General features: G+C 44.3%; 2 protein-coding genes across 2 annotated transcripts in view; both read right to left on the minus strand.

Annotated features, from left to right (window-relative positions):
• Positions 1–9036: 9036 nt before the first annotated feature.
• LOC135557236 (kelch repeat and BTB domain-containing protein 11-like) lies at positions 9037–11837 on the minus strand. The gene has a single exon (XM_064990440.1). It carries the CDS (start codon positions 11373–11375, stop codon positions 10248–10250), a length of 1128 nt encoding a protein of 375 aa, XP_064846512.1. The 5' UTR covers positions 11376–11837; the 3' UTR covers positions 9037–10247.
• Positions 11838–12948: 1111 nt separating this feature from the next.
• The window catches only part of LOC135557311 (dentin sialophosphoprotein-like), a 32346-nt gene continuing 22020 nt past the window's right edge, over positions 12949–23274 (minus strand). Inside the window, exon 5 of the mRNA XM_064990494.1 lies at positions 12949–12971. Within this exon, the coding sequence (XP_064846566.1) occupies positions 12949–12971 (23 nt within the window). The remainder of the gene's footprint in view (positions 12972–23274) is intronic.

Genomic DNA, 23274 nt, shown 5'->3' on the forward strand with positions numbered 1-23274 from the left:
ACAAACTTCAGAATGTTTCAATTCAAATGATACCAAGAATATGCATATCCTTGCCTCTGGGGCTGAGCTACAGGCAGTTACATTTGGGTATGTATTCAGGCAGAAATTGAGAACAAAGGGATGCAGCCTTAACAGGGCCTTTAAACAGCTTGGAAAAATCCAGAAAATTATGTCATGGCTTTAGAAGCTTCTGATTGGCTAATTGACATCATTTGAGTCAATTGGAGGTGTACCTGTGGATGTATTTCAAGGCCTACCTTAAAACTCAGTGCCTCTGCTTGACATCATGGGAAAATCAAAAGAAATCAGCCAAGACCTCAGAAAAATAATTGTAGACCTCCACAAGTCTGGTTCATCCTTGGGAGCAATTTCCAAACGCCTGAAGGTACCACATTCATCTGTACAAACAATAGTATGCAGGTATAAACACCATGGGACCTCGCAGCTGTCATACTGCTCAGGAAGGAGACGCGTTCTGTCTCCTAGAGAGGAATGTACTTTGGTGCGAAAAGTTCAAATCAATCCCAGAACAACAGCAAAGGACCTTGTGAAGATGCTGGAGGAAACAGGTACCAAAGTATCTATATCCACAGTAAAACAAGTCCTATATCGATATAACCTGAAAGGCCGCTCAGCAAGGAAGAAGCCACTGCTCCAAAACCGCCATAAAATAGCCAGACTACGGTTTGGTATTTTTTGGAGAAATGTCCTCCGGTCTGATGAAACAAAAATAGAACTGTTTGGCCATAATGAGGGACTGGTGCACTTCACAAAATAGATGGCATCATGAGGTAGGGAAATTATGTGGGTATATTGAAGCAACATCTCAAGACATCAGTCAGGAAGTTAAAGCTTGGTCGCAAATGTGTCCTCAAAATGGACAATGACCCCAAGCATACTTCCAATGTTGAGGCAAAATGGCTTAAGGACAACAAAGTCAACGTATTGGAGTGGCCATCACAAAGCCCTGACCTCAATCATATAGAAAATGTGTGGGCAGAACTGAAAAAGCGTGTGTGAGCAAAGAGGCCTGCAAACCTGACTCAGTTACACCAGCTCTGTCAGGAGGAACGGGTCAAAATTCACCCAACTTATTGTGGGAAGCTTGTGGAAGGCTACCCGAAACGTTTGACCCAAGTTAAACAATTTAAAGGCAATGCTACCAAATACTAATTGAGTGCATGTAAACTTCTGACCCACTGGGAATGTGATGAAATAAATAAAAGCTTAAATAAATCATTCTCTATACTATTATTATGACATTTCACATTCTTAAAATAAAGTGGTGATCCTAACTGACCTAAAACAGGGAATATTTACTAGGATTTAATGCCAGGAATTGTGAAAAACTGAGTTTAAATGTATTTGGCTAAGGTGTATGTAAACTTCCAACTTAAACTTCTGACGTAAACTTCCGAAACTCTACCTCGGAATGAAGGGATAGATAATAAACAGTAGCAGCAGCATATGTGATGAAACAAAAAACATTGTGAAAAAAGGGGCAATGCAGATAGTCCGGGTAGCTATTTGGTTAACTATTTAACTATTTAGCAGTAATATGGCTTGGTGGTAGAAGCTGTTCTGGGTTTTGTTGGTTCCAGACTTGGTCGAATGGTAGCTCATGCCATCCAGTAGCAGAGAGAAAAGTCTATGACTTTGGTGGCTGAAATCTTTGGCAATTTGACAAAGAAACAGTATGTCATGTCTTGTTATGTCTGTTCCTGTCCTTTCTCTTCATTCTCTCTCTCTGCTGGTCTTTTTAGGTTACCTTCTCTGTCTCTCATTCCTCAGCTGTTCTACATCTGCCCTAACTAGCTCTTTCACTCTTCCCCACCTGTTCTCTCTTCCCCCTCTGATTAGGTCTCTATTTCTCTCTCTGTTCCTGCTACTTTCAGTGTCTGATTCTTGTTTGTGTTTTTTGATGCCAGAAGCAAGCTGTCGTCTCGTTTGCTTCCACCTTGTCCTGTCCTGTCGGAGTCTGCCTGGCAGGAGCATCCTGCACTATACTAACGTTCTTTTTGTTCCGCTGACAACGTTGGAAGAGGATTTATGCCATTCCTGTATTTTCATTAAAGAACTCTGTTTTCTGTTAAAACCGCTTTTGGGTCTTCACTCAAGTTCATAACAGAAGAATCAGACCAAGAATGGACCCAGCGGCTCCGGACCCTTTTCACTCCGCCGTCGAGATCCAGGGAGCGATGCTAGGCAGACACGAGGAGGAATTGTCTGCTGCTCAACATGCCGTTGAGACCCTGGCCGTCCAAGTCTCCGACCTCACAAGACGGGTTCACCAACTCCACCTCGATCCACCGCCCACTTCCAGGGTTTCCGAGTCTCCGGAGCCCAGGATCAACAACCCGCCGTGTTACTCTGGGGAGCCCACTGAGTGCCGCTCATTCCTCACTCAGTGTGATGTGGTGTTCTCTCTCCAGCCCAACACTTACTCCAGGAGCGCAGCCCGCATCGCCTACGTCATTTCTCTCCTTACCGGACGGGCGCGTGAGTGGGGCACGGCAGTCTGGGAGGCGAGGGCTGAGTGTATTAACCAGTATCAGGACTTTAAGGAGGAGATGATACGGGTTTTTGACCGTTCTGTTTTTGGCGAGGAGGCTTCCAGGGCCCTGTCTTCCCTATGTCAGGGGAATAGATCCATAACGGATTATTCTATTGAGTTTCGCACTCTCGCTGCCTCTAGTGACTGGAACGAGCCGGCTTTGCTCGCTCGTTTTCTGGAGGGTCTCCACGTCGAGGTTAAGGATGAGATCCTCTCCCGGGAGGTTCCTTCCAGTCTGGACTCCTTAATAGCTCTCGCTATTCGCATAGAGCGACAGTTTGATCTTCGTCGCCGAGCTCGTGGAAAGGAGCTCACGTTCTCCGTTGCTCCCCTCTCCACATCACTGCCACCTGCCGCATCACTGCCACCCTCCTCCGCCGGCTCGGATGCTGAGCCGATGCAGCTGGGGGGTATTCGCATCTCGGCCAAGGAGAGGGAACGGAGAATCACCAATCGCCTCTGTCTCTACTGCGGCTCCGCTGGTCATTTTGTCACCTCATGTCCAGTAAAAGCCAGAGCTCATCAGTAAGAGGAGGGCTACTGGTGAGCGCAACTACTCAGGCCTCTCCTTCTGGATCACGCACTACCTTTCCGGTCCATCTCCGCTGGCCCGGTTCATCTGCTTCCTGCAGTGCCTTGATAGACTCTGGGGCGGAGGGCTGTTTTATGGACGAGACCTGGGCTCGGGAACATGACATTCCTCTCAGACAGTTAGGGAGCCCAGGGCCTTGTTCGCTTTAGATGGTAGTTCTCTCCCCAAGATTCAGCGTGAGACGCTGCCTTTAACCCTCACTGTCTCTGGTAATCATAGCGAAACCATTTCTTTTTTAATTTTTCGTTCACCTTTTACACCTGTTGTTTTGGGTCATCCCTGGCTAGTGCGCCATAACCCTTCTATTAATTGGTCTAGTAATACTATCCTATCCTGGAATGTTTCTTGTCATGTAACCTGTTTAATGTCTGCTATCCCTCCTGTTTCCTCTGTCTCTTCTTCACAGGAGGAGCCTGGCGATTTGACAGGGGTGCCGGAGGAGTATCACGATCTGCGCACGGTGTTCAGTCGTTCCAAGGCCACTTCTCTCCCTCCACACCGGTCGTATGACTGTAGTATTGATCTCCTTCCGGGAACTACTCCCCCGGGGTAGATTATACTCTCTGTCGGCTCCCGAACGTAAGGCTCTCGAGGATTATTTGTCGGTTTCGCTCGACGCCGGTACCATAGTCTCCTCCTCCTCCCCCGCCGGAGCGGGGTTTTTTTTTGTTCAGAAGAAGGACGGGTCCCTGCGCCCATGCGTGGATTATCGAGGGCTGAATGACATAACAGTTAAGAATCGTTATCCGCTTCCTCTTATGTCTTCAGCCTTCGAGATCCTGCAGGGAGCCAGGTTTTTCACCAAATTGGACCTTCGTAACGCCTACCATCTCGTGCGCATCAGGGAGGGGGACGAGTGGAAGACGGCGTTTAACACTCCATTAGGGCACTTTGAATACCGGGTTCTTCCTTTCGGCCTCGTTAACGCTCCAGCTGTCTTTCAGGCACTAGTTAACGACGTCCTGAGAGACATGCTGAACATTTTTGTTTTCGTTTACATGGACGATATCCTGATTTTTTTCTCCGTCTCTCTCGATTCATGTTCAGCACGTGCGACGCGTCCTCCAGCGCCTTTTGGAGAACTGTCTTTATGTGAAGGCTGAGAAGTGCATTTTTCATGCCGCCTCTGTCCCTTTTCTCGGTTCCGTTATTTCCGCTGAGGGCATTAAGATGGATCCCGCTAAGGTCCAGGCTGTCATTGATTGGCCCGTTCCTAAGTCACGCGTCGAGCTGCAGCGCTTTCTGGGCTTCGCTAATTTCTATCGTCGTTTCATCCGTAATTTCGGTCAGGTGGCAGCTCCCCTCACAGCCCTTACTTCTGTTAAGACGTGCTTTAAGTGGTCCGTTTCCGCCCAGGGAGCTTTTGATCTTCTTAAGAATCGTTTTACATCCGCACCTATTCTTGTTACACCTGACATCTCTAGTCAGTTTGTTGTTGAGGTTGACGCGTCAGAGGTGGGCGTGGGAGCCATTCTTTCTCAGCGCTCTCTCTCTGACGGCAAGGTCCATCCTTGCGCGTTTTTCTCTCATCGCTTATCGCCGTCAGAACGTAACTATGATGTTGGTAATCGCGAACTGCTCGCCATCCGCTTAGCCCTAGGCGAATGGCGACAGTGGTTGGAGGGGGCGACCGTTCCTTTTGTCGTTTGGACTGACCATAGGAACCTTGAGTACATCCGTTCAGCCAAACGACTTAATGCGCGTCAGGCTCGTTGGGCTCTGTTTTTCGCTCGTTTCGAGTTTGTTATTTCTTATCGTCCGGGCTCAAAAACACCAAGCCTGATGCTTTATCTCGTCTCTTCAGTTCTTCTGAGGTCTCCACCGACCCCGAGGGGATTCTCCTGACGGGCGTGTTGTCAGGTTGACTGTCTGGGGAATTGAGAGGCAGGTAAAGCAAGCACTCGCTCACACTCCGTCGCCGCGAGCTTGTCCTAGGAACCTTCTGTTCGTTCCCGTTCCTACTCGTCCGGCCGTTCTTCAGTGGGCCCACTCTGCCAAGTTAGCCGGCCACCCCGGCGTTCGGGGGTACGCTCGCTTCCATTCGCCAGCGTTTCTGGTGGCCCACTCGGGAACGTGACGCGCGTCGATTTGTCGCCGCTTGTTCGGTCTGCGCGCAGACTAAATCTGGGAACTCTCCTCCTGCCGGCCGTCTCAGACCGCTTCCCATTCCCTCTCGACCGTGGTCTCACATCGCTTTAGATTTTATCACCGGACTGCCTTCATCAGCGGGAAGACAGTTATTCTTACGGTTGTCGATAGATTCTCTAAGGCGGCTCATTTCATTCCTCTCGATAAGCTCCCTTCTGCTAAGGAGACGGCTCAGATCATTATCGAGAATGTTTTCCGAATTCATGGCCTTCCGTCTGACGTCGTTTCCGACAGAGGCCCGCAGTTCACGTCTCAATTTTGGAGGGAGTTTTGCCGTTTGATTGGGGCTTCCGTCAGTCTCTCGTCCGGCTTTCATCCCCAGTCTAACGGTCAAGCCGAACGGGCCAATCAGACTGTTGGTCGCATTTTACGCAGTCTTTCTTTTCGTAACCCTGCGTCTTGGTCAGAACAGCTCCCCTGGGCAGAGTACGCCCACAACTCGCTTCCCTCGTCTGCTACCGGTCTATCCCCTTTTCAGTGTAGCCTCGGGTACCAGCCTCCGCTGTTCTCATCTCAGCTCGCCGAGTCCTGCGTTCCCTCCGCTCAGGCTTTTGTCCAGCGTTGCGAGCGCACCTGGAAGGGGGTCAGGTCGGCACTTTGCCGTAATAGGGCGCAGACTGTGAGGGCCGCTAATAAGCGTAGGACCAAGAGTCCTAGATATTGTTGCGGTCAGAGAGTATGGCTCTCCACTCAGAACCTTCCCCTTAAGACAGCTTCTCGCAAGTTGGCCCCGCGGTTCATTGGTCCGTTCCGTATTTCCCAGGTCATTAATCCTGTCGCAGTGCGACTTCTTCTCCGCGCTATCTTCGTCGCGTTCACCCGGTCTTCCATGTCTCCTGTGTTAAGCCCGTTCTTCGCGCCCCCGCTCGTCCCTCCCCCCCCATCCTTGTCGAGGGCGCACCCATCTACAGGGTTCGTAAGATTTTGGACATGCGCCCTCGGGGCCGTGGTCATCAGTACCTAGTGGATTGGGAGGGGTACGGTCCTGAGGAGAGGAGTTGGGTTCCCTCTCGGGACGTGCTGGACCGTTCGCTGATCGATGATTTCCTCCGTTGCCGCCAGGTTTCCTCCTCGAGTGCGCCAGGAGGCGCTCGGTGAGTGGGGGGGGGTACTGTCATGTCTTGTTATGTCTGTTCCTGTCCTTTCTCTTCATTCTCTCTCTCTGCTGGTCTTTTTAGGTTACCTTCTCTGTCTCTCATTCCTCAGCTGTTCTACATCTGCCCTAACTAGCTCTTTCACTCTTCCCCACCTGTTCTCTCTTCCCCCTCTGATTAGGTCTCTATTTCTCTCTCTGTTCCTGCTACTTTCAGTGTCTGATTCTTGTTTGTGTTTTTTGATGCCAGAAGCAAGCTGTCGTCTCGTTTGCTTCCACCTTGTCCTGTCCTGTCGGAGTCTGCCTGGCAGGAGCATCCTGCACTATACTAACGTTCTTTTTGTTCCGCTGACAACGTTGGAAGAGGATTTATGCCATTCCTGTATTTTCATTAAAGAACTCTGTTTTCTGTTAAAACCGCTTTTGGGTCTTCACTCAAGTTCATAACACAGTATGTTTGTGTGCAGGAACCCTACATCCGTCAATGAGGCAGTACGTTAACACACCAAACATCAATATATTGATCATGTACTATACACCACGACAGTAGTGAATGTGGTTAGTTTGGAGTTGAAAGGCTGTCACACAGCAGATAAATAAGGTATGATTGAAAACCATTGAAGCTGTCAAACCATAAACATGAAATAAACAGCCAGCCAGCGAACAGGTGGGAGACCCAAACAACTCTTTTTATTACAGCAATTCAAACATACTGAAACACCCAACACCATCACTCACAAGCTTACAAGCCTTGAATTAGTATTACTAGCCTATGGCCATTCGTTCGGCAGTACGATTGCCTTGCTCCACATAAACTTCACACAGCATAAACTTAACTCACACAGCATGCTCATCCATGAAGACTTTTGATTAGACCCAGCAGCAAGATGAATATAGACCTTAGCGGTGGGATCTTTGTCATATAAAAACAAAAATAATAATCAAAAAAGGTTTTTATTGCAGTAAGAAACACCCGAAAAGACAGAGGAAGATAGGGCTTGAAGTTACAGTACATTAAAACCTGGCCTTGCCCTCAGCAATGGGTGCGGCACGGAAAGGCAGCTACATTTTCAAAGGTGCACTCTTCACTGAACAGGATAAAATAACGACATACTGTAAGGGTGACTTCATGTCTTTGAATGCCATTCCTTTGAAACAGGATCTATTACTATGACAGAGAGGTGAGGGGATGATTGATTCTATTGTTAGAGGCTATAGGCTCCCACAGTAAGTAGACATGGCACACCTTAGGGCAGAGACCATCAGCATATGGGCCCACCGAGACTTGGCAGCAAGTCACAGGCCTCACACCGTGTGTGTGTGTGTGTGTGTGCATTTTCATTCACTGGCAGACAGACAGACAAGGTCATATTCTCATTTCACAGCGAGTCTTTTCCCCTTGAGTCTTGAGTGAATAACCCTCTCTTTGTCCCTGCTGGCTGGACTGGGTGACCAGGCAAAGCACACATTGGAGCAAAGCCATGGTCCTGCTGTAAACAGCCTTCGCCCTGGTCCTGTTGTAAATAGCTTTAGCCCTGGTCCTGTTGTAAACAGCCTTAGCCCTGGTCCTGTTGTAAACAGCTGTAGCCCTGGTGCTGCTGTAAACAGCTGTAGCCCTGGTGCTGCTGTAAACAGCTGTAGCCCTGGTGCTGCTGTAAACAGCTGTAGCCCTGGTGCTGCTGTAAACAGCTGTAGCCCTGGTGCTGCTGTAAACAGCTGTAGCCCTGGTCCTGTTGTAAACAGCTGTAGCCCTGGTCCTGTTGTAAACAGCTGTAGCCCTGGTCCTGTTGTAAACAGCCGTAGCCCTGGTCCTGTTGTAAACAGCCGTAGCCCTGGTCCTGTTGTAAACAGCTGTAGCCCTGGTCCTGTTGTAAACAGCTGTAGCCCTGGTCCTGTTGTAAACAGCTGTAGCCCTGGTCCTGTTGTAAACAGCTGAAGCCCTGGTCCTGTTGTAAACAGCTGTAGCCCTGGTCCTGTTGTAAACAGCTGTAGCCCTGGTCCTGTTGTAAACAGCCTTAGCCCTGGTGCTGCTGTAAACAGCTGTAGCCCTGGTGCTGCTGTAAACAGCCTTAGCCCTGGTCCTGTTGTAAACAGCCTTAGCCCTGGTGCTGTTGTAAACAGCTGTAGCCCTGGTGCTGCTGTAAACAGCCTTAGCCCTGGTGCTGCTGTAAACAGCCTTAGCCCTGGTGCTGCTGTAAACAGCCTTAGCCCTGGTGCTGCTGTAAACAGCCTTAGCCCTGGTGCTGCTGTAAACAGCCTTAGCCCTGGTGCTGCTGTAAACAGCCTTAGCCCTGGTGCTGCTGTAAACAGCCTTAGCCCTGGTGCTGCTGTAAACAGCCTTAGCCCTGGTGCTGCTGTAAACAGCCTTAGCCCTGGTGCTGCTGTAAACAGCCTTAGCCCTGGTGCTGCTGTAAACAGCCTTAGCCCTGGTCCTGCTGTAAACAGCCTTAGCCCTGGTCCTGCTGTAAACAGCCTTAGCCCTGGTCCTGCTGTAAACAGCCTTAGCCCTGGTCCTGCTGTAAACAGCCTTAGCCCTGGTCCTGCTGTAAACAGCCTTAGCCCTGGTGCTGATGTAAACAGCCTTAGCCCTGGTGCTGCTGTAAACAGCCTTAGCCCTGGTGCTGCTGTAAACAGCCTTAGCCCTGGTGCTGCTGTAAACAGCCTTAGCCCTGGTGCTGCTGTAAACAGCCTTAGCCCTGGTGCTGCTGTAAACAGCCTTAGCCCTGGTCCTGCTGTAAACAGCCTTAGCCCTGGTGCTGCTGTAAACAGCCTTAGCCCTCTCCAGGCGCTCTATAAGGAAGGTTAATTAAGGTTAAATAAATAAAAGGAAGCTGTGCAACAACAGCAACTATCCCAACTGTGAATTTCACAACATGCTGTCGAGTACATTCGTTTCACAAACTGCTGTCCATTGATGGATTGATAAATAAACTATTGCACAATCACCGCGGACAAGGGTGAAAAGTGTAAAAAAAAAAAAAAATACTCTAAGGTGTCAAAAAACATGAATCTCACAAATATCTTTAATGCCTAACTCAGCACATTTTGGAGAGTTGGCGTTATGGGTCAATATGCCCAGCTCTAAAATGAGACTGTCCGCCTGTGGTCAGGGATTCAGGGCTGAGAGGGTTTGGAAGACAAGTCCACCCAAAAATGCCATACTTATAGTAATGTGAGAAATTCATGTCATTATCCAGGCCACAGACTAATAGACAATATCGCCACTCAAACCAGACTTTCCTTAGACATTCAAATCGGTTTCTTGATGCTGCTAATCCTTTACCATACAATGGGATGTTCTATCATTCCCTGTAATAAAGCCATAGTAGCTAGCTTATATTATATCAACAGGGATCCCTGTTATCTCCCATTGTGTATATCTCCCCTGCCTTTGGCAAAAAGCTGCTTTGCAGCACGTTTTATTCCTACTCTTAGAAACAAGGCAATGTTTCCACTTAGTAATAACAGGTAATACTCTCAGAGGGGAAAACTATTTGAATCATGCAATAGTTATATTGCCATTTAATTATAAACACTTGGGAATACATATTGCTTTGGCAGTGCTGTTGATGAAAAAGTTCTGCCTATTGACATCACCTAGGTCTATACAGTAGGCTACATTGTTTCTGTAGAGCTGTTGAAGTGTATAGCCATAGAGGCAAGATAAGAGAAGCCAATCACAATATTACTGTCCTCTGGTAGGAATTAAAAATACTGTTCATGAAAATTGACAAATTATTTAATGTATCATTCTTATCACAGTCTTTTATCAAACACAACATATTTTGTCCTCAAATGACATTTCTGAGGCCGCTTTAGTGAGTCTCCAAAAATAGGTAACTATTGTTCATTATTCTGTCTCAGGCTGTCTTGGGCAGAGCCAAGACAAATGGAACAAGGGCACCTTTAGCCTCTACAGGTGCTTTGAGTGCTTCTGCCTCAGGCAAAAACTGTTCATTCTCCTCTTCCACAACAAACTGCAATGTTTGGGACTTGTTCACACAGTAAATCGTGTTGCCAATGACAGCACAGCGAAAGGGCAAGGGGTTGGTCTGCTCCAGAGACGCACTGTCATGCCATATTTTCACCACGGTGTTGTATTTGAACACGTTGACGCCATAGTCACGGTTGACGTCAAACCTGTAGATGAAGTTTTTAAACGCCACCATGTCAGTGGATTTCTTCCTGCTGTTGTTGAACGGGCATTCCTCCCAGTCAGCTCTTCTACTGTCATATCTTAGCAGACGATAAAAGAGAGAGCCTCCGGATACGAACAGCTCTCCATTACAGGTCGTTGCCTCGTGCGCAACAGCGAACGCCCCTTTTGGTAGCGGCGCCACGGGGCTCCATCTGTCAGTGCGAGGGTCGTATTTCTCCACGGTGAAGAGACACTCCCCTCCGATTGCAAACAGGTACCCGTCCATGGACACCAGTTTGAGCTGAGACCGACCCTGGGTGAGCGGTCGTATTTCGCTCCAGCTGTCAGTGAGAGGGTTGTAGCAGAACACCTTGTCTGAGACCTTGCCTTTGTCGCCCTGCACTTTGATTCCACCTGCTACGAATAGATAATTGTACATGGTGCATATCCCAGAGCCCTTTGTGTTGATTTCATCAGGCATCTTCGTCAGCACTTTCCAGTCCTTTGTCTCCTCGTTGTAATAGTAAATCACATGGTTCTCCTCCAGGGACACCATCGATAGAGGGCTCTGGGGGCGACTGTTCTCACGGCTTGGAGGTCTGCTCCCGGCGCGGTCATACACCTCGTTGATTTCAGCCACCACCAACGCCCTCTTTCCCTCCATTCTCATAGTGAGAATCCTCTCTCTCTCCCCTCCCGTCAAACGCCCATAGACAGCAGGATCACGCAGTATTTCCAAGAAATTGTCACTCATGTGCTTGTAGGCTTTCTGCTTCAATTCATCGATACATTGCCTTTTGGCTATTGTCAAAATCTCATAGCAGTTCTCAGCGGTAATCTGCTCCGACATTTTATCGACAGCAGCTTGAACTGCGAAAAGAATTTATAACACTTTAGCCCGGGTGACGACCTCTACAATATTAACCGTACTAACCTGCATTCAGTACGAGTAAATGTAATCCACCAATATTGTCAAAGTCTTAAAACGCACCCCCTTTAAATCTGCATACGTCTCGGAACTGCCGCGCCTTGAAATAGTCACTTTTCTCAGCCAAAACGGCTTTATGTGCTTCAAGTTTCTTTCCAGACACTTATCTCCAGAAACACAGACGCCGTTCCCACATCCCCATCCTTCCTGCCTGAACTGCGGTGCTTGGTTTCCCTGTGTAGCTTCTGGGTCGCTCTCTCCCCGCACAGCCGTCTGTCCCGCACTGCCTGTCTGTCCGCGCTCATGTGCTGGCTGTGCTTCCGCGCTGATACAAAAGGTGACAGGCGCAGACCTCCCCTCCCTCTGCCCCGCCTGGAAACTCGCTTTATGAATCTAACACTGACCTTTCACAGCTTCACCGCTGACTTAACACAGGAGAGATGCGCGCCGTGTTTTCGTTTCGTCATCCAGTTAGAAGAGGGAAAGCCCAAGCTGTGCGCCACGTTCACCTGCGCGCAGCAGTTCTCCTCCACCGCATCGGGCTCTATTGAACAGTGCTGCTCTTTGTTAAGATGTGGAGTTGGGGGGGGGGGGGGGGGGGGTTCTCATTCATGGCTGACCCATGCATTCGTACTTCATTTGCATTTACTGAGCCATTCCTTGGTGGGCTACCATTATAACATCTAAGACCCATGACAGCATTATCCATTTCAACAAGTGGGCTCCCGAGTGGCGCAGCGGTTTTACAGTCCCTGGTTCGAATCCAGGCTGAATCCGGCCGTGATTGGGAGTTTCATAGGGCAGCGCACAATTGGTCCAACGTCGTCCGGGTTTGGCCGGGGTAGGCCGTCATTGTAAATAAGAATGCGTTCTTAACTGACTTGCATAGTGATATAAAAAGTGGTCCATTAGTCTACGTAATACATTGTGCCCAAAATTGTTATTATCTCTGGATCTTTCATCTAGGGGATATTTCCAATGGAGTCCTGAGTCAGCAAAGCCATTTTGTCTACTTGCCCTTTCTCGTGACAGACAGGGGAGGTGTCAGCGTCAGCACTGATTTGGCGCTAATCTTCCACCTCTGGGAATAACAGGACGCACTGCGCACTCTCATTCATTATCGCAACGCACGGGTTTGGGATATATTCATTTTTGTTAATGTTTTAGATAAATCAGACATGTCCAATATTCCAATATTGCTGCAATATATTGATGTAATATAAATTAAGATATTTTATTGTAATCGCCCCTGAAATATCCCTTTTTAATCCTTCAATCCCTTGGGCTACAGCAAGCAATAATAAGATCTCATTGTATTGTTGTATCTGCTCTCTCCTCGGGTCTGTTATTCCCCCTTTTCATTTGATCAGAGGGAAATAGAAATTAAATTAATTTCCCATGCAGGGACAGAGACAGAGAATTACGACATGCAAGGAACTGGGGATCAACGACGACAAAATCCTATTGTTTCCTTTGTCCATCTTCATTTCATGGTTCAACAGGTGCTGGTGCCGTCATCTGTGGAGAGGTGTGGGAATTAAAGCAACAGCATCGAGATAGACTAATTTCACTCTTCTAAACACAATTCTAGTTAATTGTTTCTTATGGCTATGCAGCTCAGAGTGACACAATGAAAAATATTTGAGACTGTGCAGGGCTTGCCAAAGGCAAGGTTGATAGGAATCCAGGAAACTCACAGGGGCGCTCCAGTGATATAAATCCCATGTGTGGATGTGGCTGCATTCACCACTGTATTCTGACTTTTTTTTAAATTATGAATATATCTATATTGATAAATTATCTTTTTGAGATATAAAATGTAATATGGCCCATATCAGAGGATTTGTGTTTATTGTGTAATGACTTATTTGGTGTAAAGCTTTTGTGCGCCAATCTGTTCTGAGTGAAGCCTAATTTGAAACATGGAAGCACCTCAATAAATAACTAATCACATTTTCAGAACGAACCACCATACTAATTGTAACTAACTAAATAACAAATGCATTAACTACAACATCACAGTAACAAAAATGCAAAGTCAATGTCATACTTACATGCTGACCAGACCGGATGCGTCGCGTGCGCCAGCATCGCAAAATACATTTAGAAATCCACGTTATTGCCAATTAGCATCTGGACGCCAAGGGCTTAAATAGAACTCCTTTCTATTTCTGACACAGATCACGCTGAAAGTCCTTCCTTTCCCATCTCCTCATTGGTTTATAGAAGCAGGTACCCAAATGCCATCTCCTCATTGGTTATACCCACGTGGGTGATTGAAAAACGAACTTTGTTGCTGGTTGTCTTGGTAATACAATGAAAGTTTCGATGCGATCACCATATAAGTTCAAAGATGAAAAAGCCTGGAAGGAGGAGAGATGACTAGAAACAATTCGGTTGGCCGTTTTATGTGTGGATTAATTGTCGGAGTAGAGGTCCTTGTGCATTTCAGGTAAAATAACAACTCAATGTTTATATCCCAGGACAAATTAGCTAGCAACAGCAAGCTAGCTAAATAGGACAAATTAACGTTAGCTAGCAAGTGCAAGCTAGCTAGCCTAATTGCCATACATGTTTAATGCTTTTCGACCTGTCCCCAAATTAATGTAATTGGTTCAGAGTTTGTTTTGATATTATAACCTGCGTATCTTGATCGAGTTTGGTGTGGGAGGGGGACAAAATAAATGTATGCACATAGGGGATGATGGCGCTCGCGCGCAGCCTACACTCCCCAGCTGCAAAATGTGATGCGTCTATGCAGTCTGGTTATTTTTCCGTTGCATCACCGTTATAAGGGCTTTACCGATGGCAAGGCCGCTTGAAGAAAGAGCCATTCTAACGCTTCCATCACACCGACAGTGTCGGATAGCATCATCTGGATATGTATGCAACAAAAGTTCAACATTCACCTTCTGCTACCATTTCTGTCAAGCCATCTACGCATACAGTTTGACGCATATGTTCGAAAATTCCAACGGATGCACCACACCGAACGCACTGCAACTGCCTCTGCACAGCAATGCAATGGCCAGGTGTTGGGAAAGTTATCATTAAATGACTGAACAAATCATTTTAAATGGAACTGTAACTAAGTAAAACTTATACTTATACTTATACTGTTTTATTATATCTGATTAACAACATGAGTTCATATGAAGGGATTGTGAGACACGGACAAGGAGTAATTAAAGTTAATGAACACCATTCCAACTAGGAAGGAACGAATGGGTTGTGGACGTTAGCCTATGGTTGAACCTACGGAACTGAGCTCTGGGGTTTTTAGATAACCTAGGAATGCACTCACTGTCTTTTCTGTTAATTAGAACTGTCAGCTCATTGGTGATTGATAATTTTGAGGGGTCAAAAGTTACCTGGGAGTGTGTTAGTAAGTCAGAATGAACTTTTCACCTCACTTTGTCCCGGTCGAGAGGAGGGGATTCTGTTAAAACAATGAAATGAAGTCATGATCTGTATATAAACTGTTGCTCGTGGTTAAGTGGGAGCGCGCTCCGAGAATAAATTCTGTTACCTTCTGTTCTTCTGTCCTTCTGTTCACCTGATTTAGAATTCCTCACAATCAAATGTCGACCGCATTATCTACCAAGGGAATTCTCTTCGATTATAATCACAGCCGTATATATTCCCCCCCAAGCAGACACATCAATGGCTCTGAACGAACTTTATTTGACTCTTTGCAAACTGGAATCCACATGTCCTGAGGCTGCATTCATTGTAGCTGGGGATTTTAACAAGGCTAATCTGAAAACAAGACTCCCTAAATTGTATCAGCATATCGATTGCGGAACCAGGGCTGGTAAAACCTTGGATCATTGCTAGTCTAACTTCCGCAATGCATATAAGGCCCTCCCCTGCTCTCCTTTCGGAAAAGCTGACCACGACTCCATTTTGTTGCTCCGTGCCTACAGACAAAAGCTGAAACAAGAAGCTCCCACGCTGAGGTCTGTTCAACGCTGGTCCGACCAATCTGATTCCATGCTCCAAGACTGCTTCCGTCACCTGAACTGGGATATGTTTCGTATTGCGTCAAACAACAACAGCAGCAGCGCCTCTTCAACTTCAGGAGCTGAAGAAATTCGGCTTTTCACCGAAAGCACTCACAAACTACTACAGAATCACAATCGAAAGCATCCTGTCAGGCTGTATCACCGCCTGGTACGGCAACTGCTCCGCCCACAACCGTAAGGCTCTCCAGAGGGTAGTGAGGTCTGCACAACGCACCACCGGGGGAAAACTACCTGCTCTCCAGGACACCTACACCACCCGATGTCACAGGAAGGCCATAAAGATCATCAAGGACAACAACCACCCGAGCCACTGCCTGTTCACCCCGCTATCTTCCAGAAGGCGAGGTCAGTACAGGTGCATTAAAGCTGGGACCGAGAGACTGAAAAACAGCTTCTATCTCAAGGCCATCAGACTGTTAACCTGTTGATGCTCTGGGGGCGCAATTTCATTTTTGGATGAAAAACGTTCCCGTTTTAAACAAGATATTTTGTCACAAAAAGATGCTCGACTATGCATATAATTGCTACTGTTCGAAAGAAAACACTCTGACGTGTCCAGAAATACAAAGATCTTCTCTGTGCGTGCCCTTTAACGTGAGCTTCAGGCAAAACCAAGATGAGATGGCATCCAGGAAATGACAAGGATTTTTGAGGCTCTGTTTGTCATGATCTCCTTATATGGCTGTGAACGCAAGAGGAATGAGTCTGCCCTTTCTGTCGTTTCCCCAAGGTGTCTGCAGCATTGTGACGTATTTGTAGGCAGATCATTGGAAGATTGACCATAAGAGACCACATTTACCACGTGTCCGCCCGGTGTCCTGCGCCGAAATTGGTGCGCAAAAGTCACCTGCCAGTATTTTTCCAAACAATACAGAGAGTAAAGCAAGCTTCCACGAACTGCATGTCAATGAAGAGATATGTGAAAAAACACCTTGAGGACTGATTCCAAACAACGTTTGCCATGTTTCGGTCGATATTATGTAGTTAATCCGGAAAAAGTTTTACGTTGTAGGTGACTGCATTTTCGGTTCGTTTCAGTAGCCAGGCGCAATGTAGAAAACAGAACGATTTCTCCTACACACAGACGCTTTCAGGAAACACTGCGCATTTGGTGTGTAACTGAGAGTCTCCTCATTGAAAACATCAGAAGCTCTTCAAAGGTAAATGATTTTATTTATTTGGTTATCTGGTTTTTGTGAAAATGTTGCGTGCTACATGTTATTCAAAATGCATTGCTAGCTTTGCATACTCTTACACAAATTAGTCAATTTCTATGGTTCAAAAGCATATTTTGAAAATCTGAGATGACAGTGTTGTTAAGAAAAGGCTAAGCTTGAGAGCAGATGCATTATTTTCATTTTATTTGCGATTTTCAGAAATCGTTAACGTTACATTATGCTAATGAGCTTCAGGCTATAACTGTATACAGGGTTTTTTCATAGCCAAACGTGAACAAAACGGAGCGATTTGTCCTACACAAATAATATTTTTTTGAAAAACTGCACATTTGCTATGTAACTGAGAGTCTCCTCATTGAAAACATCCGAAGCTCTTCAAAGTTAATGATTTTATTTATTTGGTTATCTGGCTTTTGTGAAAATGTTGCGTGCTACATGCTACACAAAATGCTATGCTAGCTTTGCATACTCTTACACAAATTAGTCAATTTCTATGGTTCAAAAGCATATTTTGAAAATCTGAGATGACAGTGTTGTTAAGAAAAGGCTAAGCTTGAGAGCAAACGCATTATTTTAATTTTATTTGCGATTTTCAGAAATCGTTAACGTTGCGTTATGCTAATGAGCCTGAGGCTTTAGTCACGATCCCGGATCCGGGATGGGGAGTTTCAAGAAGTTAAACAGCGAACCACTAACATTGAGTGGCTGCTGCCAACACACTGACTCAACTCCAGCCACTTTAATAATGGGAATTGATGGGAATTGATGTAAAATATATCACTAGCCACTTTAAACAATGCTACTTAATATAATGTTTACATACCCTACATTATTTATCTCAGATGTATACGTATATACTGTACTCTATATCATCTACTGCATCTTTATGTACAGTGCCTTGCGAAAGTATTCAGCCCCCTTGAACTTTGCGACCTTTTGCCACATTTCAGGCTTCAAACATAAAGATCTAAAACTGTATTTTTTTTGTGAAGAATCAACAACAAGTGGGACACAATCATGAAGTGGAATGACATTTATTGGATATTTCAAACTTTTTTAACAAATCAAAAACTGAAAAATTGGGCGTGCAAAATTATTCAGCCCCTTTACTTTCAGTGCAGCAAACTCTCTCCAGAAGTTCAGTGAGGATCTCTGAATGATCCAATGTTGACCTAAATGACTAATGATGATAAATACAATCCACCTGTGTGTAATCAAGTCTCCGTATAAATGCACCTGCACTGTGATAGTCTCAGAGGTCCGTTAAAAGCGCAGAGAGCATCATGAAGAACAAGGAACACACCAGGCAGGTCCGAGATACTGTTGTGAAGAAGTTTAAAGCCGGATTTGTATACAAAAAGATTTCCCAAGCTTTAAACATCCCAAGGAGCACTGTGCAAGTGATAATATTGAAATGGAAGGAGTATCAGACCACTGCAAATCTACCAAGACCTGGCCGTCCCTCTAAACCTTCAGCTCATACAAGGAGAAGACTGATCAGAGATGCAGCCAAGAGGCCCATGATCACTCTGGATGAACTGCAGAGATCTGCAGCTGAAGTGGGAGACTCTGTCCATAGGACGACAATCAGTCATATATTGCACAAATCTGGCCTTTATGTAAGAGTGGCAGGAAGAAAGCCATTTCTTAAAGATATCCATAAAAAGTGTCGTTTAAAGTTTGCCACAAGCCACCTGTGAGACACACCAAACATGTGGAAGAAGGTGCTCTGGTCATATGAAACCAAAATTGAACTTTTTGGCAACAATGCAAAACGTTATGTTTGGCATAAAAGCAACACAGCTCATCACCCTGAACACACCATACTACCCACTGTCAAACATGGTGGTGGCAGCATCATGGTTTGGGCCTGCTTTTCTTCAGCAGGGACAGGGAAGATGGTTAAAATTGATGGGAAGATGGATGGAGCCAAATACAGGACCATTCTGGACAAAAACCTGATGGAGTCTGCAAAAGACCTGAGACTGGGACGGAGATTTATCTTCCAACAAGACAATGATCCAAAACATAAAGCAAAATCTACAATGGAATGGTTCAAAAATAAACATATCCAGGTGTTAGAATGGCCAAGTCAAAGTCCAGACCTGAATCCAATCGAGAATCTGTGGAAAGAACTGAAAACTGCTGTTCACAAATGCTCTCCATCCAACCTCACTGAGCTCGAGCTGTTTTGCAAGGAGGAATGGGAAAACATTTCAGTCTGTCGATGTGCAAAACTGATAGAGACATACCCCAAGCGACTTACAGCTGTCATCGCAGCAAAAGGTGGCGCTACAAAGTATTAACTTAAGGGGGCTGAATAATTTTGCAAGCCCAATTTTTCAGTTTTTGATTTGTTAAAAAAGTTTGAAATATCCAATAAATGTCGTTCCACTTCATGATTGTGTCCCACTTGTTGTTGATTCTTCACAAAAAAATACAGTTCTATATCTTTATGTTTGAAGCCTGAAATGTGGCAAAAGGTCGCAAAGTTCAAGGGGGCCGAATACTTTCACAAGGCACTGTAATACATGTATCACTAGCCACTTTAAACTATGCCACTTTGTTTACATACTCATCTCATATGTTTATACTGTACTCGATACCATCTACTGCATCTTGCCTATGCCGCTCTGTACCATCACTCATTCATATATCTTTATGTATATATTCTTTATCCCTTTACACTTATGTGTACAAGGTAGTAGTTTTGGAATTGTTAGCTAGATTACTCGTTGGTTATTACTGCATTGTCGGAACTGGAAGCACAAGCATTTCGCTACACTCGCATTAACATCTGCTAACCATGTGTATGTGACAAATAAAATTTGATTTGATACCTATTATTGAAAGACTGGTCTCCATCTATTTTATGCAAACAAGAATCTTACAAATTCTCATAAAATAGATGAATGGTTTTCAATTAATGAAAACACATTGGCATCATTAAATTACAGTAACACCAGGTCGCAGTTGTAAATGAGAACTTGTTCTCAACTGGCCTACTTGGTTAAATAAAGGTGAAATAAAATTAAAATTTTGCAAGGCAAACGCAGCATTTCTTTGGAAATGAATGTAATTCTGGTGTAACAAAATGCAAAAACACTGTTGGTGTGATCGAAGTGTTACCTCTAAAAAGTGGACTGTCAGTTTCGGGTTTTAGATTTGATTTGTCACCCTTCAACCTTAATTCCTAGCAACAGAACTTTGTATCCTTTCCAAACCAAATTTGAGAAAAGATGTAAAAAATAATAATGCTATTGATTGAAAATGTATCTTGCTCCTAACTCATTTTGTAGATAATGTCATTTAATGTCGGGTGAGTTGTGAGTTGTACACTAAATATCTCTGCAAAGAAGGCTAAAATATGACTCACTTGTTCTATGAATGTAAATTTGTGATGTGTTTTTGGGAAAACCTTTTTTGAACACTATGTTTATGACATGAAGGATATAATTTTTTTATTTTACTAGGCAAGTCAGTTAAGAACAAATTCTTATTTTCAATGATGGCCTAGGAACAGTGGGTTAACTGCCTGTTCAGGGGTAGAACGACAGATTTGTACCTTGTTTGCTCGGGAATTTGAACTTGCAACCTTTCGCTTACTAGTCCAACACTCTAACCACTAGGCTACCCTGCCTCCCCTATGTGTTACTATTGCAATGATAACAAGACAATTGAAATTATTGTGATTTAAAAAATATATTTTTGTCGAATACTTTATACCACAAACCATAATTCCAGATTTCTATACCAACATTAACAATGTTTTTGATTGAATTTAGTAATCTTGTCAAGACATTGTCCCTAGTGAATAACAATGAGAATAACATCTTCCTGAATCATAATTATATTTTTTTCTGAGTGAATAGAATTGCACTAGAATTGTTATATTTTTAAAATTATATTTTTTAATATAATTTTTGTTTTTAATGTTACATACAATATATATATATATATTTTTTTGTATTTTCTTGTTTACACCTGTGTTTTGTTTTGTTGGACATGTTTGAGGTAGGAATGTAAGATGTTGATCATTTTGCATAATGACTTTTTTTAAATGAAGAAAAAATAACAAAATTATATTCACTAAAGCCTCCTCCTTTTATTTTATTTATTTATTTCACCTTTATTTAACCAAGTAAGCTAGTTGAGAACAAGTTCTCATTTACTACTGCGACCTGGCCAAGATAAAGCATAGCAGTGTGAACAGACAACAACACAGAGTTACTCATGGAGTAAACAATAAACAAGTCAATAACACAGTAGAAAAATAAAAAAGAGTCTATATACATTGTGTGCAAAAGGCATGAGGAGGTAGGCAAATAATTACAATTTAGCAGATTAACACTGGAGTGATAAATTATCAGATGGTCATGTGCAGGTAGAGATACTGGTGTGCAAAAGAGCAGAAAAGTAAATACATAAAAACAGTATGGGGATGAGGTAGGTAAATTGGGTGGGCTATTTACCAATGGACTATGTACAGCTGTAGCGATCGGTTAGCTGCTCAGATAGCAGATGTTTAAAGTTGGTAAGGGAGATAAGTCCCCAACTTCAACGATTTTTGCAATTCGTTCCAGTCACAGGCAGCAGAGAACTGGAAGGAAAGGTGGCCAAATGAGCTGTTGGTTTATTAACCCTTCACAGAAGTGGTTAACCAACAATGCAGTTTTAAGAAATTAGAGTTAAGAAAATATTTACTATATTAAAGTAAATCTAAAGTAAAAAAAAACAAAAAAAAGTAACACAATAAAATAACAATAATGAGGCTAAATACAGGGGGTACCAGTATCCAGTCAATGTGCGGGGGTACAGGTTAGTTGACAAACTACTGCAGCCTTGTGTTATTATACAAGGGCTGTAATAAGAAAAGAGCAGTGTGGGGTTGGATAGCTAAACAATAACGTATACATCAGATTCACACAGTGCATATATCCAGTTAATCCAACTCAATATTGAAGGCACCTAAAATGGAACAGTGGCATTGAAATTTCAGAGGAAGTAGGTCTACAATATAAAGGGGTAAACGTGCTTTGGCATTTTCAAAATCCTCTTCTGCCAAACGCCTAATTTCTTATCTCTAACTGAGAAGATAATTGTGCATTGAATAATCCCAATGGTAATAGGTAATAGAAAAACCAGCAACCGCTAACCAGAGCCCAAGCACTCTGACATACTATTAAAATAGTATCTGTGGTATTGTGAGGTGAGATTGGCTCAGGACATGTAGATAACCACATGGGAAAAGCCCCCCCTCTGCACAGTCTATTAGAAATGGCTGTTGGCACAGTGAAGCAGAAGGTCATTCTAAACAGCTCAGGAACAGTGGTGAGAAAAAGCCAGTCCACAGGCTCTTATAGGAAGGATAAAGGAGCTTAGCGGGTGGCCTCCAATAGAGGACTACACACAACTCCTAGATAAATCACTGATGCCTGACCTCACCCTGACAGCAGAGATGAGCTGATGAATGAGGAATATTCCAGCAATAAGGCCCAAGGTGGCGTGGTATATTTAAGCAAAAAGGTTCACTGAGTGGCTCATGAAGTCAGACATAACAGCAGTTTATATCTACACCATGCAAAACAACAGTGATACTTTACTGTAGATGATAGCACATGTGTAGTAAGTACTGTATAGTTGCCAACTATAAAGGGCAAGAGTTGTCGCTGCCAATGGAGAGGAAATTCAAAGACTCAAAATGTACTCATTATCTGCAAGGAGTTCCGCAAGTCTCTGCTTCAAACCAAAATGGTTGCAGGAACTTTAATGACATGCATGCTCATGAATATTCTAAAATAGTTCTAGCAGCAGCAGAGAGCTTTGATTTAGAGAGCTCTTCCGATAGAGAAACACTGTGCTGGAAATATCAATATGAATCCCACTCCTTATCTCCATAATGTTTTCCATTTGAAGAATTTGCAAGTACATTTCCTTGTTTTGCTAATGCAGGTAGAATTTGTAGTCTATCTAGCAGAAGCAGAAGATGGGTTCTTAAGGGAAGTCACGTGACTACCTAGAAATGGAAGATTAGAAATGTTCAGAGTAAAACTGTTTAGGATGACGTTTCATATTCACAGGTAAAATATCATGCACGCAGAGCCTTAAAACAGTGAGTCAAGCAGAAAACTGGAAGCTGAAGTCTAGCAAACATATCATCAATTGTTGAATTGAAGGCAGGTTTCTCTTGCACAGCCACCCTCTTACCCAATTCAAGGAAGGACACTGGACACATACACACACACACGCTTATAATATCTGCCACTACTATGCATTACAATCAAGCTGCTAACATTTGACGCTTTAATAAGCAAACTTAACCCCACTTATGCCATAACAAGACTAATCCTAATGTGTATTGGCTATGCAAGGGTCTGTGGGTATGTGTATTTTTATATATATTTTATATTGTGTGTGTTTGTCTCTGTGTCTCTGTGTCTAGTGTGTGGGGGGGTCTCTCTCTCCTTGCCAGCAGATTTGTTTATAAAAATAAATTGTAATAATTTTACCCTTATTTTACCAGGTAAGTTGACCTGAGAAGACATTATCCTTTGCAGCAACAACCTGGGGAATAGTTAGAGGAGAGGAGGAGGATAAATGAGACAACACTGATCAGGT

The sequence above is a fragment of the Oncorhynchus masou genome, chromosome 16, assembly GCF_036934945.1.
Source record: "Oncorhynchus masou masou isolate Uvic2021 chromosome 16, UVic_Omas_1.1, whole genome shotgun sequence".
NCBI classification, from domain to species: Eukaryota; Metazoa; Chordata; class Actinopteri; order Salmoniformes; family Salmonidae; genus Oncorhynchus; species Oncorhynchus masou.